Source organism: Orycteropus afer, unplaced genomic scaffold (genome assembly GCF_000298275.1).
Source record: "Orycteropus afer afer isolate SDZICR_OR568_19922 unplaced genomic scaffold, OryAfe1.0 scaffold00194, whole genome shotgun sequence".
In the NCBI taxonomy this organism is placed as follows: Eukaryota; Metazoa; Chordata; class Mammalia; order Tubulidentata; family Orycteropodidae; genus Orycteropus; species Orycteropus afer.
Window position 1 is genome coordinate 719,493 of NW_006921781.1, and position 18,493 is coordinate 737,985.

General features: G+C 35.1%; 1 protein-coding gene across 1 annotated transcript in view; it reads left to right on the forward strand.

Moving 5' to 3' along the window:
* The window catches only part of ZC3H13 (zinc finger CCCH-type containing 13), a 162,818-nt gene extending 144,800 nt beyond the window's left edge, over nucleotides 1–18,018 (forward strand). The window contains exons 14-17 of the mRNA XM_042781909.1: nucleotides 6,351–6,500; nucleotides 7,931–8,131; nucleotides 10,803–10,966; nucleotides 17,848–18,018. Coding sequence (XP_042637843.1) covers nucleotides 6,351–6,500; nucleotides 7,931–8,131; nucleotides 10,803–10,966; nucleotides 17,848–18,018 — 686 coding nt within the window. The remainder of the gene's footprint in view (nucleotides 1–6,350; nucleotides 6,501–7,930; nucleotides 8,132–10,802; nucleotides 10,967–17,847) is intronic.
* The last annotated feature ends 475 nt before the right edge of the window (nucleotides 18,019–18,493 follow it).

Below are 18,493 nucleotides of genomic sequence, written 5' to 3' on the forward strand. Positions count from 1 at the left end.
GTCTCTCTAGAACCACTCTCAGTACCAAATGTGTTAAATTGGGTTCTCTAGAGAAACACAAAAACCAGCAAAGCGTGGAGAGAGAGAGAGAGAGAGAAATTTATCTTGGGAAATTGGCTCACAAACGTATAGAAGCTGGCAAGTCCAAAGTCCCTGGAGGAAACATTGGGCTGGTGGCAGCCTTAGCTTCCGCAAGTGCAGAGGGATAACAACCACACAGAACTGGGGTCCACCCAAGTTGACACACAGCTGCAACTATCACAGATATATTGATATGCATGTGATTCTTTGTTTTATTTATGGAGTGTATTATGTTGATTGTTTTTCTATGTTGAACCTCCCTAGTGTACATGGTATGAATCCTGCTTGGTCATGACGTATTACTTTTTTGATAAGTTGTTGGATTCTAGTGACTAGGATTTTGTTGAGAATTTTTGTATTTATATTAATGAGGGATATTTCGTTTTCTTTTTTAGTGGTATGTTTACCTGGTTTTGGTGTCAGGTTGTGCTTGCTTCATAGAATGGCTTCAAGAGTATTCATTCATCCTTTTCTATATTCTGGAATAGCTTTAGTAGACTTGGTGTCATCTCTTCTCTGAATGTTTGGTAGAATTTATCAGTGAAGCCATCTGGGCCAAGACTTTTTTTATTGGTAGTTTTTTCATGACCTGTTCAATTTCTTCGTTTGTGATGGGTCTCTTCAAATTTTCTACCTCAATTTGTGTTAGTTTGGGTAGTGTTTTTCTAGAAATTTGTCTGTTACTCCTAGGTTTTTGAATTTGTGGAAGTACATTTCTTTATATTGCCTTATTACCTGTTTAGTATTAGTTTGTTCTGTTGTTATGTCAGCTCTTTCATTTGTAATTCATGTTATTTACATCCTCTTTCTTTTTCCTTTGTTAAATTTGGCAGTGCTTTAATTTTATTAATCCTTTCAAAGAACCAACTTCTAGTCTTGTTGATTCTTTCTCTTGTTTTTGTTTGATTCATTTCTGCTCATACCTTTATTCTTTCTTTTCTTCTGGTGACTGTGTGTTTTGTTGTTGTTGTTAATGTTCTTTTTGTAATTGTGATGTTGGGGTAATGTCTTGATTTTGGTTCTTTATTTTTGATGTGTGCTTTTATTGCTATAAATTGTCCTCTGAGCAGAACTTTTGCTGTGTCCCAAAGATTTTGATACGTTGTGTTTTTATTCTCATTTGATTCAAGGAACTTTTTTATTTCAGTTTTTATTTCTTCTGTTACCTGGTAGTTTTTAAGAAGGATATTACTCATTTTCCATATATTTGATTTTTTTTTCTTTGATCTTCTTGTTAATGATTTCTAATTTTATAACATTGCCATCTGAGAAGATGTTTTGTAGTATTGCGATGTTTTTAAATTTATTGAGGCTTGCCAGGAGCTCTGGTGGTGTAGTGCCTAAGGCATTTGACTGCTAACCAGAAGGGTGGCAGTTCAAACCCACCAGTCACTCTACGGAAGGAAGACTGGGTAATCTACTTCTGTAAAGATGTACTGCCTTGGAAACACAAAGGGGGGTGGCTATGAGTTGGAATCGACTTGATGGCAGTGAGTTTGTTTGTTTGTAGTCTAACATATGGTCTCTCCTGGAGAATGTTCCACGTGCACTGGAAAAGAATGTCTATTATGCTTGTATTGGGTGGAGTGTTTTGTATACATCTATGAGGCTTAGTTGGTTGATTGTCTTCTTTAGATTTTCCATATCTTTGTTGAGTTTCTTTCTTATTGTCTGTTCTTCATTGAAACTGATGTATTGAACTCAACTCAACTCAACTCACTGCTATTGAATTGGATCTGACTCACAGCAACCCCTCCTTGGATTTTCGAGGCAGTATCACTACGGAAGTAGATTGGCCAACCTTCCTTCCGAGGAGTGGCTAGTGGCTTTGAACCACCAGCCTTCTGGTTAGCAGTCAGATGCCTTAGGCACTATGCCACCAGAGCTCCCGGTATATTAGAGTCTCCTAATATTATTGTGGAGTTGTCTGTTGCTCTTTTCAGTTGTCCTAAAGTTTCCTTATATATATTTTGAGGCTCTTTAATTGAATGTGTAAATATTTATTATGGTTATGTCTTCTTAGATTATCCCTTTGATCATTATATTGTTTCTTCCTTGTCTGTTTTGCTAGTTTTTGCTTTAAAGTCTTATTTTATCAGTAATTAGTATTACTACTTTTTTTTTCCCAGGTTGCTATTTGCTTAACTATATGTTTTGCCATCCTTTGATTTTAGATTATTGTTTTCTTTGTGTGTAAGGTGTATCTCTTATAGACAGCATATTGATGGGTCATGTTATCCATTTTGCTACTCCCTGTCTCTTGACTGGTTTTAATTCATTGACAGTGTAATTATTGATAGGTGTGAATTTACTGCTGTCATTTGCTGTGGGAGTTTTGTTGTTGTTGTTGTTGTTTTAGTGTTGATGGTTTCTTTGTTCTACTTACTTTTCTATGCTCAGTTTTTGTTGTTTATTTATTTTCATGTTGTTTCCTTTATTGCTTTTGTTTTAGTGTTTACTGGATCTTTATGTGATTTTCTTCTTTTTATTTGGGTTAAAATTTTTATTTTCTTTTTACTCATTTTCTTTGAGGTTAACCTGTAATTTATTGTTACCTTCCCAACTTTAAAACAGTCTGTTCTATCTTGGTATCATCTTGACTTTCTCTCCAGTTTGAAGTTCTGTAACCACACCATTTATTCCCTCTTTTTGCTTTGTAATTGTCATCATTTACAGATTGACAGCTCTGGTTCCCTATTTTCAGTCTTGTTCGTTTATTTAATTTTTGATAATTTTATATCTGGGTTGATTTCCAAGTGATAATGCCATGTGTCTTATTCATTCTCAGGTTGTTATCTGCTTCTGTTGGTTTTCTGTTGACTCTAGCATTTCTTGTAAGGTTGGTTTTGTTTTTACAAATTCCCTTATTTTCTATTTATGTGAAAATGTCATAATTTCTTCACCATATTTGAGGGACAGTTTTGCTTTATATATATGTGTATGTGTACATATACACACACACAATTTTTTTAAGTGTTTAATTTTTGCCATCCTGTATGATTTCTGCTGAAAAATCAGAACTTAATTTTATTGGTTCTCCTTTGTTCTAACTTCTTGTTTTTCTTGAGCTATTTCAGGATGCTTTATTTTTGAAAAGTTTGATTATGATATATCTTGGTGATTTTCTTTTGTGGTCCATTCTGTTTGGGGTTTGTTCCTGAATGCATATTTTCTTATCTTTCATGATATTAGGTAAGTTTTCTTCTAGCAAATCTTTGACAGTATCTTGGAAGTGTTTTTTTGTCTCTTCCTGTGCTGGGTTCCAGTCATATGTAAGTTGTTGTTCTTGATGGTGTCACCCATAATTTGTAGGCTTGCTTTATTGTTTTTTAGTTCTTTTTTTCAGATTTTTTGTCTAACATTAATATTAAGAGATTTGTCTTCAATTTTGCCAGTTTTGTCTTCCATTGATTCAGTTCTACTCCTTTGCCCTCCAAATGCATTATTTATTCTGAAATTTTGATATCAGTCTTTTGGCTTTCTATTTGCTGTTTTTGTGTGGGGTATCTAATTTTCTATTTATTTTGTCAATTTGTTCTTGTATTATTTTGCTGAATTCTTCTAGAGCTTTTTCTTGTTTTCCTTTATTTTGCCTCTCATTTCCTTGTTCTCTTTCTTAATCTGGTTTAGGGACCTACGTATAATTCTTTTGAATTCCTTATTGAGTAATTCCAATGCCATTTCTTTTTCCAGAGGCTTTCTGCACCTGTGTTTTAGTGATGTGTTTGGGCCATCTTGTCCTGTTTGTGTGTGTGTGATTTGAAGTTTTCTGTAGTCTTCAGAACATTGTGCTATTACTGTGTTTATTTGTTGATTGTGTGTTGGTTTGCTTCACCTTGCTTTAAATATATATTTGTTGTTGTTGTTGTTATGTGCCGTTGAGTCAGACCCGACTCATAGCAACCCTTCCTTGGGTTTCCGAGGCAGTATCGCTATGGAAGTAGATTGCCCCATCGTCCTTCTGAGGAATGGCTGGTGGGTTTGAACCACCAGCCTTCTGGTTAGCAGTCAAGTGTGTTAGGCACTATGCCTCGGAAACCCGAGGAGGGGTTGCTATGAGTCAGATCTGACTCAGCAACAGTAGCAAGCAAGGAAAAAGTCAGTTTATACTTGCTGCTATCATAATCTTTTCACCGGCCAATACTTTTTCAGAAGTAGATCGCCAGGTCCTCATCCTCAACTGTCTTCGTCCACCATATGTTACTTTGCTGGTATTTGAAATACTGGAGGCATAATTTCCAGTATCACAGCAACACACAAGCCACCACAGTACAACAAACTGAACTAAGAACAAATCTGTCTTGGGAGAAATACACCCAGAATATTCCTTAGAAGTAAGGATGGCAAGACTTTGTCACATGTGTTTTGGACATGTTATAAGGAGGGACTAGTCTTGGGAAAAGAGCATCATGCTTGATAAAGTAGAGGGTCAACAAAAAAAGAGGAAGACCCTCAGTGAGATGGACTGACACAGTAGCTACCATAGTGCACTCAAAACAGCAGTGATGTGAGGATGGCACAGGACCAGGCAGTGTTTTGTTCCATTGTTTGTAGAGTCACTATGAATTGGAACTGACTTGATGGCACCTAACAGCAAATTTACATGCATAAAGCATACTTTGCAATTTCAAAACTAGTTCTGTAGAGTCAGTAAGGTGTGTGAATAATAATGATTGTTATCGTTGTTATGTGCTGTGGTGTTGGACCCAATTCATAGTGACCCCTCAGGTTTCCAAGGCGGTATCACTACGGAAGTAGATTGCCCAACCTTCCTTTCAAGGAGTGGCTGATGGGTTTGAACCGCCAGCCTTTTCGTTAGCAGTCAGGTGCCTTAGGCACTATGCCACCAGAGCTCCTAGTAATGATTAGAAGTATTAAATATATTTTGTTGTTTTGTGATTATTTAAATTCACAACTAACTCACCAGGAGGCAAAGCTTAGCCTAGGTGATTGAGAAAAGTTGGTAAAGAAATAGAACATAAACTAGTGGAACTAACAAAGTGTTTTGAATTGCATTAGAACATTCTTCTGAAATTTTTGTTAATTATATTTTTTTAAAAAAGGAGGGAAGTTGAGAAGTAAAGGAAGAGTTACTAGCATTTTTATAGGAGCTCTGGAGGCGTAGTGGTTAAGGCATTTAGCTGGTAACCAGAAGATTGGTGATTCTAACCCATCAGCCACTCCACAGGAGAAAGATGAGGCAGTCTGCTTCCATAAAGATTTTAGTCTTGGAAATCCTATGTGGGGCAGTTCTACTCTGTCCTATAGGATCTCTATGAATTGGAATTAACTCAATGGCAGTGGATTTTTGGGTTACATGTTTTAAAAATACCTTTTATTGAAATGTAATTTGTATACAGCGAAATACACAAAAGAAGGTTGAGCAATCTACTTCCATAGTGATACTACCTTGGAAACCCCAGGAGGGGTCACTATGAGTCGGTTCTGACTTGACGGCACATAACAACAACAAAGTGACATGGTTCATGTTTTTTTTTCCCCCTTCAGTGTTCCCTCCCCTCCTCCACCCCTGGTAACCAACAAAGTTAGTTTCCTTCCATATATAAACCTTTCCTTGACTTTTTACAATACTGAACTAATATTATATTTGTCCTTTTAGGATTGAGTTATTTCGTTCAGCATAATGTCATCCAAGTTCCCCAATGTCATAGGGTGTTTTGCAGCTACATTGTACTTTAATGTTGCATAGTATTCTATTGTGTATATGTACCTTAGTTTAGTTTCCATTCTGGGTTACATTTTTATCTCACTGTTCTTCATATTGTGAACTAAATATTATGAATTAAGATTAAAGTTTCAAATACATTTTATTAATTAAGTTGTGGGTTTTTTTCTTTTTTTGTTTTGTTTTTGAGAGAGTTTATTTAGGCTACGAAATTATTGTCACCTTTTAAAATCAGTAGATTTGTCTAGATTAAAGTTTTATTTGCACGAATACACATAATTACATGCTAACTGTTAGTGATAGTTTTATTTCTCATATTTTAATTATGATCTTATAACCTGTCCTGCTGTGTTGTCCATATTTTGTTTTTGTATTAAAACCACATTTAATAAGTTAAATTTTATCTTTTCAGTTTTCGTTTGGAATTGTTAAATGTTTCAGTAATAAAGGAAAGTAATTTTCTAATGAAAAAATACTTTTCAGAATTTTTCTGTATGCACAGCCTCTGTGTCTTTGGCTTGATTTAAGCATCTCTTCATTTGGAAGCTCACTTTGACATGAAATTAATTTCTCTATTTAGCAGGAGATGATGAGTCCAAGTTAGATGATGCACATTCATTAGGATCTGGTGCTGGAGAAGGATATGAGCCAATCAGTGATGATGAACTAGATGAAATTCTGGCAGGTGATGCTGAGAAGAGGGAGGATCAACAGGATGAAGAGAAGATGCCAGGTAATCAGTTGCAGAGGTGGTTGAACTAAAGATTATTTGATTGATGGTATAAAACTTTTCTCTGAAGAATTGATGTAAGACAGAAATTTCGTCATTATATTTCAATTAAAGTTTCAAGTCCATTAAAATGAAAATTTTATTCCATATATATATAGATAGATAGATAGATAGATATCTCCTTCTCATTTTCAACTCAGTGAAAGTAAACATTGCCTAAGAATTAGAAAGAGCCTCATTTAAAATAGTGAAATTCTAAGATTCCTTTTCCAGAATTTGAAATTCATATTCTGTGGCCTGGAATGTTGACTGCCAAGACTGTGGTTTTTGGTATAGCTTCACAACTGTGGTGCTACAAATAACTTTTTAAATGATCATTAAAAAATATATAGTTGAAATTATATTTGAATACTACATACCAATTTCTATCAGTTTGCTGACTTCAGTGATTATTGTTTTGATATTTTATGCATTGCCAGAGAGCTCACTGTAGTGCCTACACCACAAAGCAATACCCTTTGGTGGTCCTTTTGAATCATCCCAATTAATTTGATTTTTTACTAACAATTTTTAATTTATCATTAGTCTTTGCTTTGTCTGAGTATATAAAATACTAACTTTTAATTTTGATTTAGTACTTAATTTTATGTTTTCTTCTCATGTAAAAGGTATATCTGATTGTTATCTTTATTATTATCTAATATTAGGTATTTCTAAATAGAATGTTGTTTTGTTAATTTTTTTTATTGTTTTTCAGTGTATGCATTGTTTGCTCTTGATGTTATTAAAAGCCACTATCTGATTCTTAAAGGAATTTGATAATAAATTACTTGTTTTCAGAAGGTAAAATATGTGTGTGCATATCCACATATGCAAACTAAATACACTCCTAGATTTGACCCTTCAAAGATTTCTTGTACCAGGTGTCAAAACGTCTTAGTGAAGTAATGTTTTTTCTTGGGAGATCTATCCTGCAATTTAAATGAATTATTTGTAGTTTAGATTTTTTTGTTTTCCTTTTTTGTTTACTTGTCTGTTTTCTTTTGGTGGGAAAGTTGTTTTTTATTTTGTAAGGGTCCTTAAGTTCTAAATATTAAATGTTTATGGAAAAGCTTTCAATTTAAGATTATGACATTTTAGTTTAAAATACTTGTTATTTAATGTTTTCTGTATTATGCCTTGATTTATGGTAGCATAGTGGCTAAGGCACTTGACTGCTAACCAGAAGGCTGACGGTTCAAACCCACCAGCCACTCCTCGGAAGGAAGGTTGGGCAATCCTACTTCCGTAGTGATACTGCCTCGGAAACCCAAGGAGGGGTCGCTATGAGTCAGGGCTGACTCCACGGCACATAACAACAAAAACAACATAGATAACAAAAATTCTATTCATGGTATAAAAAATAAATCTCTCCTTTGTTAAACATTTTGCAGATCCATTAGATGTAATAGATGTGGATTGGTCTGGTCTTATGCCAAAGCATCCAAAAGAACCCCGAGAGCCTGGGGCTGCGCTCTTAAAATTCACACCTGGAGCTGTTATGCTGAGAGTTGGGATTTCTAAAAAGTTAGCAGGTTCTGAACTTTTTACCAGAGTCAAAGAAACCTGTCAAAGACTTTTAGAAAAACCTAAAGGTAATTCCACTTCATTTTATATGTCTGCTGTAACTATTAAGATGACTTGTAACATTCATAATGCAATAACATTTTTTTTGAGGAATCGTTTGTATTCATAATAATTTTCATCTTCAGAATTAGTTTTTTAAACTTATTTTGAAAAAAAATTTGAACTCACAGAAGAGTTAGAAGAATAGAACTTCTGTATCAGAATTACTTAACAGATACATACATAGCTTCAAATATCAACCTAACTTAGTTAGTGCTTTACCCAGAACTAAATGAAGGGAAACTTGGAAAACTAGACTAGATATTTTTCATAGCTCAGCAGTGTGGGTGTCTTGGCGCCTTTTCCCTGGTAAATGTGGAGTTATATATACCCAAATGCAGATGTGTAGGTTGAGTTTTTAACAAAGTGATTAAGAGCTTGATCTCTAAGGCCAGATGGTCTGGATTCCAATAAGGCATACTACCTACTTGGTATTAGTAGTTTATAGATTCTCCCTCAGCTCCTCCCCACACCTCTGATTCTCTTGTCTGGTGCCTGCATTATTTTGTTTTGGCAGCTTATTAATATTTTTGTTAATGGGGAAGAGGAGGGAGGTAAAAGATGAAAGCAACAGCATTATTTAACAATCTTATGGTATTTCCCTGAGAGTAAACCAAAGTTTGGTTACAAGAATTAGTTTTTTACTAATATGAAATTGAAAAAAAAAAAAAAATCCTTAATTCATTTATGTACCTTTCTTTTCTCTTGTTAGCATAAGCAGTAGAACTCTTGATTTTAATATGGCCCCATAAACATAGTATATGTAGGAAATGTATATAAATGATAATTATGAATGTGTGTTAACCTGAAAAATGACTGAAAATTTAGATTCTTGCCCTCATTCTTTCTGCCTTGTTTGGTTGATTCTGTGACCATCAGCAAGCAATTCCTGTGGGTCTCAATTTCATTTGTAAAATGATGGAGTAAAACCTTTGAGGTTGTATTCCATCTCTAAAGCTATTTGCTCCTGTGGCTTTTGTTAGTATTAGTGGCATTTTGAGATAAAATCTAGTTTGATTTTGCGACTATGAAATATAGTTTGGACTTGACTTATTGACACTTCGCCTAAAGAATGAAAATACACATCTGCAAAAGGGCTTGACTGTTGTTTATCAATGAAACATCTCTAGTTTTTTTTTTGCTACTGTCATAGCTTTGTTAGAAAACTGGTATATGATACTGAATTTAAGTTTCCTAAGGAATAGGATTTTATTTTGCTTACTCCTATATCCAGTGTCTAATTATCTGTTATTACTCATTATGCCTTTGTCTAGACAGGGCTTGACACACAGTAGGTATTCAGTAATTTCTGAAATAATTTATACTGATCTTTCTATTCCATTTGCCCCAACACTAGAGAGATTGTTTCTACTCCCACCTTATATGTAATTTAAAAAACAAAACAAAACACACAAAGGCTTTCAACACAAAACCTGGGTATATACTGAAACTAAAATTGCTTTTATCAGTTTTCTGATTGCAATAGGGTTAGATTCTTTTGAGCTAAACTTTTCCATTTATTCTGGTATGTTTGCTTTACTTGTAATTAAGTATGTGTTTAGTATTAAACCATTGTGCTGTCAGGGCTCCTTTCATGTTTCAGAGCTGGTGTACATACAAAATAATTTAGAGCAAAAAGAATCATACTTTTACATCTTCTTGATTACATGAAAATTTTGTTGAGTGTTTCTTTATGCTTATTTATACTTTTCTTATATACCTATTGACTAGATACATGACACGAGACTAGTTTCTTGTTAATTATCTAATCTCATTATTTATGCTTTGCATTGCAGAAAATTTAAATGAAGTATGTAATGCAGTTCCATTCATTCTAATCAAAAGTACCTGCTTTGTTTTTGCCCAAGTGTTTTTTACTGGTTTCCTTTGTTTAACAAGGCCTCTTTGAACATGTTGTTTGAGTAGAGACAGTAGCTGGTACCTTTGGTACTACTCTTGGCTGACTCTTAGAATGCTAACTTTGAAGTCATTCCTATTTCTGTTATTTATTTGGATTACTGGCTGGATCTTTTTTAACCCAACATCTTTATTTTGATCAAATACTTTAATTATTCCTAATTTTTTTAAAATTTAAGTGTTTTCGTTCTACCTTGCATGCTGTAACTTAACTCTAAGTAACTTAAATTTCATACATTTCATCCCAGATTTTATAAGCTAGGAAATACTGTGCAATTGTCTGACAAACACCTTAATCACATTTCTAACTTAAGGAAAGTTTTAGAGTTCACAGTCTTAATATTATTAAGTTTGAATCTTGTTATAGAATAAAGCCCTGAAATCTAGAGCTTTAAGAAGTAGTTGATGGTAAGCAAGATACTCAGTTTGATTTCACTATTCTTAACTTGAACTTTGCGTCTTTTCACAGTTAGTCATCAGTGTCTAATTCTCTCCCTGAGTCTTTTCTTTGTCTTTGACAAATTTAAACTGGCTATCAGAGTATTTATATAATTTGATACTAGCAGCATAACTATATGCTGAAGGTCCTTCACAGAGAATTTGTTGCCTTTAATAAAATTATTTTCATTGATGTTGCCAACCTTAAAAAGGTATAGATTGTATTCAGCTCAGCAATTGGTAATGCTTTCATATTTTAAGAAGTCATGTTCATTTTTATTGAAGATACAGACAGTCTTTTTGAACATGAATTGGGGGCTCTCAACATGGCTGCATTACTACGAAAAGAAGAAAGAGCAAGTCTTCTCAGTAATCTTGGACCATGTTGTAAGGCATTATGCTTCAGACGGGATTCTGCAATTCGTAAGCAACTTGTTAAAAATGAAAAGGTACTGTTAATGTCCTTGAAAGGTACTGTTAATGTCCTTGAAATACCATATTTTTTTTTCCTTTTTTTTTTTAAATTGTGATTTGGGTGAAGATTTACAGAGCAAATTCACTTTCCATACAGCAGTTCACATATACTTTGTCTCATGTCATTGACCACAGTTTACCACAATGCAACAGCTCCCCTCCCACTTCCTCTCCAGAGTTACCTCTTCCCAGTGTCCATCCATCCATACACTCCTACCCCTGAGCTATCTCCCTGTGCATAAGCAGCCCTTCTTTCTCCCATGATTGTTCTCTCCAAGGAGTGTATCCACTTGAGGTAAATGTTTAACTCATATGCCTGTATTTTGTTTGGCTGGAGACCAGAGGTGTGGGTTCAATTCCAGACCTGAAGGGAAGATAGGGGCCATAGTCTCAGTGGTTCCACCAGGCTCTATCGGACCAGCAAAACTGGTCCCCACCTTTTTTTTTTTTTCTTCAAATGATTTTGAGTTTTGTTTCACATTGTTCTCCCTCTCTATCAAGGATCTCCTACATAGATCCCCTTCCAATGGATGACAGTGGTAGCTGGGCACCATCTAGATGGCAGCTTGCTAGCTTTTAAGATCCCAGTCCCTACTTGCCAAAGTAGAGGTGGAACAATGTTTTGGAAATACCATATTTTTATGGTATTTATCATTTTACTTCAATAGTTTTAATGAGTATTTGTTTTGAATAATTAATTGAGAAAGACTATTATTTGCACTGTCAGAATCTTGCCCTTTTTTAGAAAAAGTTATTTTGTAATGTTACTGGTTCCTGCCTTCAATATGCCTTAGTGCTCCCTCATAAATTGCGACAACCAAAAACACCTCTGCAAATTTCCCTTGAGAACTACTGTTCAGAACCAAGTCGTCCTCAGTACAGAGCACAGACTGCTAACATAGCACCTGACACATTATAAAAACTTCCAGTGTACATTATAAATGTCTTAATAAATGAACCATATGAAGAAAACATTGTGAGCTTATGATTACTCAGTGTTAAAAATAACACAAAAACTGAAAGGAAGGGAAACAACTAAAGAAAATTTCAGATGTTAGATTGCCACATGAAAAAATGCTAAGAAAAAAAACCCAAAACCTCTAAATTATGTAGAACTATAAAAATAAAGAAGAGTCCATTCATTAGAGAGAGTGGCAAACTCTTACCACATGACAAGGGAAATGGAAAACCACTGAACCTCTGTATTGACATCATGTTCTCTATTTAGGAACTTTTTAAGAAGTGTATAAATTATAATACATACAAAATAAAATACGTGAAGGTTACTAAGAGAAAACTTAGCTGCTTTAAGTGAGTTTAAATCTCATTTTATTATCATCACAGTAAAAGTATGTACAGAATCCTTAGCAAACACAAGGAAGGAAATAATACCAAAATCAGTGAAATTGAAAGTAACAAAATGTTAGGAGAAAATCAGTGAAACCAAAAGTTAGGTCTCTAAAAAGATGAATAAAATTGATACACTATTAGACTAACAAATTAAAAACAAAAACAACAACAAAAAAAACTACCAATATTGGAATAAAAGGGACTATCACGACAGATCCCACACACCCTATAAAGATGAAGGAATACTATGAACAGCTTTACTCATAACAGTCTAGATGAAATGGATCAATTTCTGTAAAGCCCCAAAACTACCAAAAGTATTACTTAAGAAGCAATAGATAACCTGAATAGATCTCTGTTTTTTTAAAAATTGAATTTGTAGTTGAAAAACATTCTGAAAAAGAAATTTTAAGTCCCAAATAGTTTCACTGGCAAAATCTACCAACCATTTAAAGAAGAAACGACAACAGTTCTACACAATTTCTTCTAGAAAATCTTAGAAGAAGGAATATTTCCCAACTCATTTTATGAGACCCATATTACTCTGATACCAAAATCAAGCAAAGACATAAGAAGAAAAGAAAACTGAAGACCAATTCTCCTGAACATGGCTGCAGAAATCCTCAACAAAGTATCAGGAAATCAAATTTAGCAATATATAAAAAGGATAATACAGCACAATGAAGTACAGTTTATCCTGAGAGTGAAAGGCTGGTTAAATATTTGAAAATCAATCAGTGCAGTCTACCATATTGATAGACTAAAGAAGAAAAAAACTTATCAATTCAATAAATGCAGTTCAAAGTTCCTTCATAATGAAAATTCTCAAATTGGAATTATTTATAAAGGGCATCTGCAGAACTCCTACAGCTTACTTTGTATTCAATGGTGAAAGTGTGAATGCTTTCCCCCTGAGAGCAGAAAAAAGGCAAAGATGTCCAGGCTGATTACTCCTATTCAGTATCACACTGGAAGCTTTAGCCAGTTCAGTAAAGTAAGAAATAGAAAGAAAAGATTAGAAAGAAAGAAAGAAAACTATGTTTATTTGCAGATAACGTAATTGTGTACAAATTTCAAGGAATTTACAAAAAAATACACACCAAAATTCCTGTAACTGAGTTTAGCTAGTTCACAAGGTTAGCATACAAAGATCACTTGGATTTCTATGTACTAAGCTATGAAATCTGGGACCAAAATTAATAAAAATGTTAGAAACATTATTTTACCCTTTACAATAGCTCTAAAAAATGTGAAATACTTAGGTGTAAATCTAACAAAATATGTACAAGATCTATATGCCAAAAACCACAAAATACTGATGAAAAACATCAAAGACCTAAGTAAATGACATACGTGTTCAGGGATTGAAGACCCAACATGGTTGAAACTATATCTTCCCCATATTGATTTAATGCAATTCTAATAAAAATCCCACCAGGAATTTTAATAGATGTGGACAACCTAATTCTGAAATTCACATGGAAATTAAAAGGAGCTAGACTAGCCAAAACAATTTTTAAAAAAAGAAGAAAGTTGGATGACACAATACTCGATTTGAGACTTACTAGAAAGCTGTAGTTTCAAGATAGTGTTATTGGTGACGGAATAGATACTTAGATCCATGGACAGAATAGTGTCCAGAAATAGACTCATACAAATTTGACTCTATTGAAAAGGTGTAGGGGTGAAGGTTTAAGCCGGTTTTTTTTTTTTTTTGAAAGTTAAACTTTTTACTTTGAGATAATTGATCTTCATAAAAATTTAATGCTTTTATTATTAGAAAGATACTGATAAAGAGAAATGAAAAGATAAGCAAATTAGGAGAAAATTCTTGGAAGTCACATTTCTGAAAAAGGGCTTATATGTAGAATATCTAAGAACTCTCAAAACTCAATTTTTTAAAAGTAGGCAAAATACTTGAAGAGACTTTTCACCAAAGATGATATATGAAGAGTTAATAACTACGTGAAAAGATACTTAACATTATTGGCCATTAAGGAAATGAGAATTAAAACTATCATGAGTTATGTTTACCCACCTATTAAAAGAGCCATGACACAAACAACAAAAAGAGCTGACAATACCAAGTATCGGTGAGGATGCAGAACACCCGGAACTCTCATCTGTTCCTAGTGAGAATGCAGAATGGGAAAGCCACTTTGGGAAACAGTTTGATCATTTCTTACAAAGTTAAATGTACACTTTATGACATAGCAATTCTGTCCTTAGGTACGTAGGAAAGTAAACATTCCTCTAACAACCTGTACACATATGGTTATAGCAACTCTTTTCATTATCCCCCAAAACTGGAAACAACCCCAGTGTTCTTCATCAGGTTAATAGATACATAAACTGCAGCCCATCCACACAATAGATTAGTATGTAATAGATTAGATGGTACGGAACTTCTTTTTCACTCAAAAATGTGGATAATGCCTCAGAAGCATTATGCTGAGTGAAAGAAACTCATCTCAGAAGGATGTATATGCTTACAATTGCATTTATATGACATTGTGGAAAAGGCAGAACTGTAGCACGAGAGACCATGTCAGTGACTGCCAGTAGGTAGTGTTCAGGAGAGGGTGCAAATACAAAGGGGAAGTGGAGGGAGTTTTTTGGGGGAGATAAAACTATGTTATGCTGATTGTGGTCAAGGTTACATGAATCTATGCATGACTTAAAACTCATGCATTAAAAAAAGGTCTTATTATATCACAATTTATAAACTAAAATTTTTTTATAGATAATGCAGATGTGATCAAGGGTCTTATTTTTGAAGATCCTGGAAAATAAATAGGATGCTAGAGTAGTAAATCATTACCACATAGTAGTAGTAGTTAATCATTATGCATGTTGTTGGAGAACATGTGACAAAATTTTATGGCTGTTGTTATGTGCCATCGAGGTGACCCCGACTCATAGCGACCCCTCCTTGGGTTTCTGAGGCAGTATCACTACAGAAGTAGGATTGCCAGCCTGCCTTCTGAGGAGTGGCTGGTGGGTTTGAACCGCCAGCCTTCAGGTTAGCAGTCAAGTGCCTTCGGCACTGTGCTACCAGGGCTCTTGCTGGTGTAACTTTAAGCTACAGTAATAGAAAATTTTGCATACAGGCAGTCCCTGGGTTATTAACATCTGACTTACTGCTAACTCCTACTTGCCCTCTGATATAATGTAAATTTGCTCTCACTTTAAAACAATTGCACCAACCCCTACTCCCAACAAATTCATCACAATCACCTTCACTTGTTGCACATGCAGCTTTTAAATCACTGAAAATGCTTAGAGCCTTAAGCACTGTATTGCACCTGTTCTAACTTACCTACACATTCTTAAAGACACAGTATCTTGTTCATAACCTGGGTACCACCTATACTGCATTATCAGCTGTCTTCTGGAGAATTTGTTCACTTCTAGAGGACATGTTTTATGTAATATTAGCAGATTGGTAGAGAGTGTAAAATGTTTAGTTTACAAAAAGAAGGAGTTCATGGTGCTTCTCTTTAGAAAATTGAACAGTTGTCATGTAAAAGAAAAGAGATTTTATTTCAATACGTGGAAGAAATATTAGTACTGAGAAATAGAATGTCCAATATATTTGTTTTGTTTTGTCGTTAAAAGTGATGAAGTGAAAACTGGGGGATTACCTGTCAGGGATTGTTGAAGATAACTATTTTAAGAAAGAGGTTAGAATAGGTGCCCTCTAAAGGTTTCTTTCTTTCATAAGATTTACTGAGTCTGACAATACTTCCTAAATTTTTTTTTTTGGTTTGGTGATTTGGGTGAAAGTTTACAGAGCAAATTCACTTTCCATACAGCATTTCACATACACTTTGTCTCATGACATTGACTACAATTTACCACAATGCAAGAGCTCGCCTCCCACTTCCTCCCAGTAGTTACCTCTCCCTGTATCCGTCCCTCCATGCACTCCTGTCCCTCAAGCTGTCTCCCTGTGCATACACAGCCCTTCTTTCTCCCAAGATTGTTCTCTCCAAGGAGTGTATTTACCTAGTGTAAATGTTCACCTTATATTCCTATCCTTTGTTTGGCTGAAAGCCACAGGTGTGGGTTCAATTCCAGGTCTGAAGGGCAGCTAGGGACCATAGTTTCAGTGGTTCTACCAGGTTCTATCAGACCAGCAAACCTGGTCCCTTTTTTTTTTTTTCCTCAAATGCTTTTGAGTTTTGTTCCATGTTGTTCCCCCTCTCTATCCAGTATCTCCTACATAGATCCCCCTCTGAGTGGTTGACAGTGGTAGCCAGGCACCTTCTAGTTCTTCTGGTCTCATAGTCGTATAGGCTGAGAATCACATGGTGTACCAGTTGCTTGGACTAATTGTTTCCATGAATCTTTAGTTTTCTTCATTCTTCTTTGCTCTGGATGAGGAGAGACCCATCGTTGCATCTAGATGGCTGCTTGCTAGCTTTTAAGATCCCAGTCGCTACTCGCCACAGTAGGAGGTGGAGCAATGTTTTGTGTAGTATGTTATGCCAATTGAGCTTGATGTCCCCTGCAACTATGGTCCCAAGCCCGCAGGTTCAACTACTTGGTCCCTCTGGGCAGCTGGCTGTGGCCAAGAAGTGACTACAACCTTGTCCCTTGTTAGCTCTACTATATACCTGGGAATTCTTACAGAACACACAAATACACTTGTAAAACCATTGTCTGTCAACCCTATCTATACGTGGTCTTGGGTGGTACACTCCCCCTTGCATAGACATATCTAGTAGTTCAGCTTGTCCACCCATCTTATCCACCATATCCATGTTTGCCTTCACTGACAGTGCAGTACTGTATATTCAAAAGGGTTCATCTTTGTTGTCTGTTCCTCCTACGCTATGTCTTCCTTTTCCTCAGTGCCACCATGTTGATTACTCACATTTGGTACATTGCCCTTCTCTTCACCCAAATCAATACTTGTCTCTACCTATCTAACAGTGTTTCCTCCCCTCCCCTCCCACCCTTAGTAATCACAAAGAAAATTTCCTTTCATATATAAACCTTTCCTTGACGTTTTACAATGACAGACTAATACAATATTTGGCCTTCTGTGATTGACTTATTTCACTCAGCATAATGTCCTCCAAGTTCATCCACATTATGTGGTGTTTTGTAGATTCTACATTATTCTTTAGGGTTTCATAGTATTCCATTGTGTGTATGTACCACAGTTTGGTTATCCATTCCTCTGTTGATGGACACCTAGGTTGTTTCCATCTTTTGGCTATTGTAAATAGTGCTGTGATGAACATAGGTGTGCATATGTCTGTTCTTGTCATGACTTTCACTTCTTTAGGATAAATACCTAGTAATGGAATGGCTGGGTCAAATGGTATTTCTGTTTCCAACTTTTTAAACACTTGCTAATTTTGATTTTAAATCCAGTAAAGCTAATTTTCATATCCATTCAAAAGTGAGTATTCTAGCTTTGATGTTTTTGTTAATGATTTTTCTGTCTGTCATTTCCACTAATTCACATTTTGTATTTGTTTTTTTTCTCCAATAGGGCACTGTGAAACAAGCTTACACAAATGCCCCCATGGTAGACAATGAATTATTACGACTGAGTCTGAGGCTATTTAAGCGGAAGACGACTTTCCATGCCCTAGGACATGAAAAGACTGAAGATAATAAACTTTCACAGTCAAATATCCAACAGGAAGTATGTGTGTCATAAGACAGAAGCTCAGTATGACATTTTTGGTACAGTCTTCCTTCCACAGTGCATACTCTTGTTTCATAGTTCTTTGGTTTGACAAACATTGTTAGTGACAAAGACAGAAGAGCTCAGCCATGCTAAAAGAGTGGAAAGAATTTGGTCTAAAGTTTAAAGATGTTAGTTTGGCTAACTTACGATTTTAAATTAATTTTTACAAGAACTCGATACTTATACAAAATGTGAAAACATCTAGATTTAGTAGTTTATTCTGTACCTCTTGTTAAAACAGAAAAGTTTGAAAAATGGTTCTCTCCACTTCAAGCTTACCTTTTATGAAATGGAGCCACTGAGTGATGTTCTGAGTCATCCACACAGAAACTACGATATTACTCAAAACAGTGTTTTCATCACAGCATTTGCACACTCTGTGCAGAACATTGTGAAGAGATCTCAAGTCTGGCAAGGTGTGCTGCAGGTGCATGTCCAGCGGGGG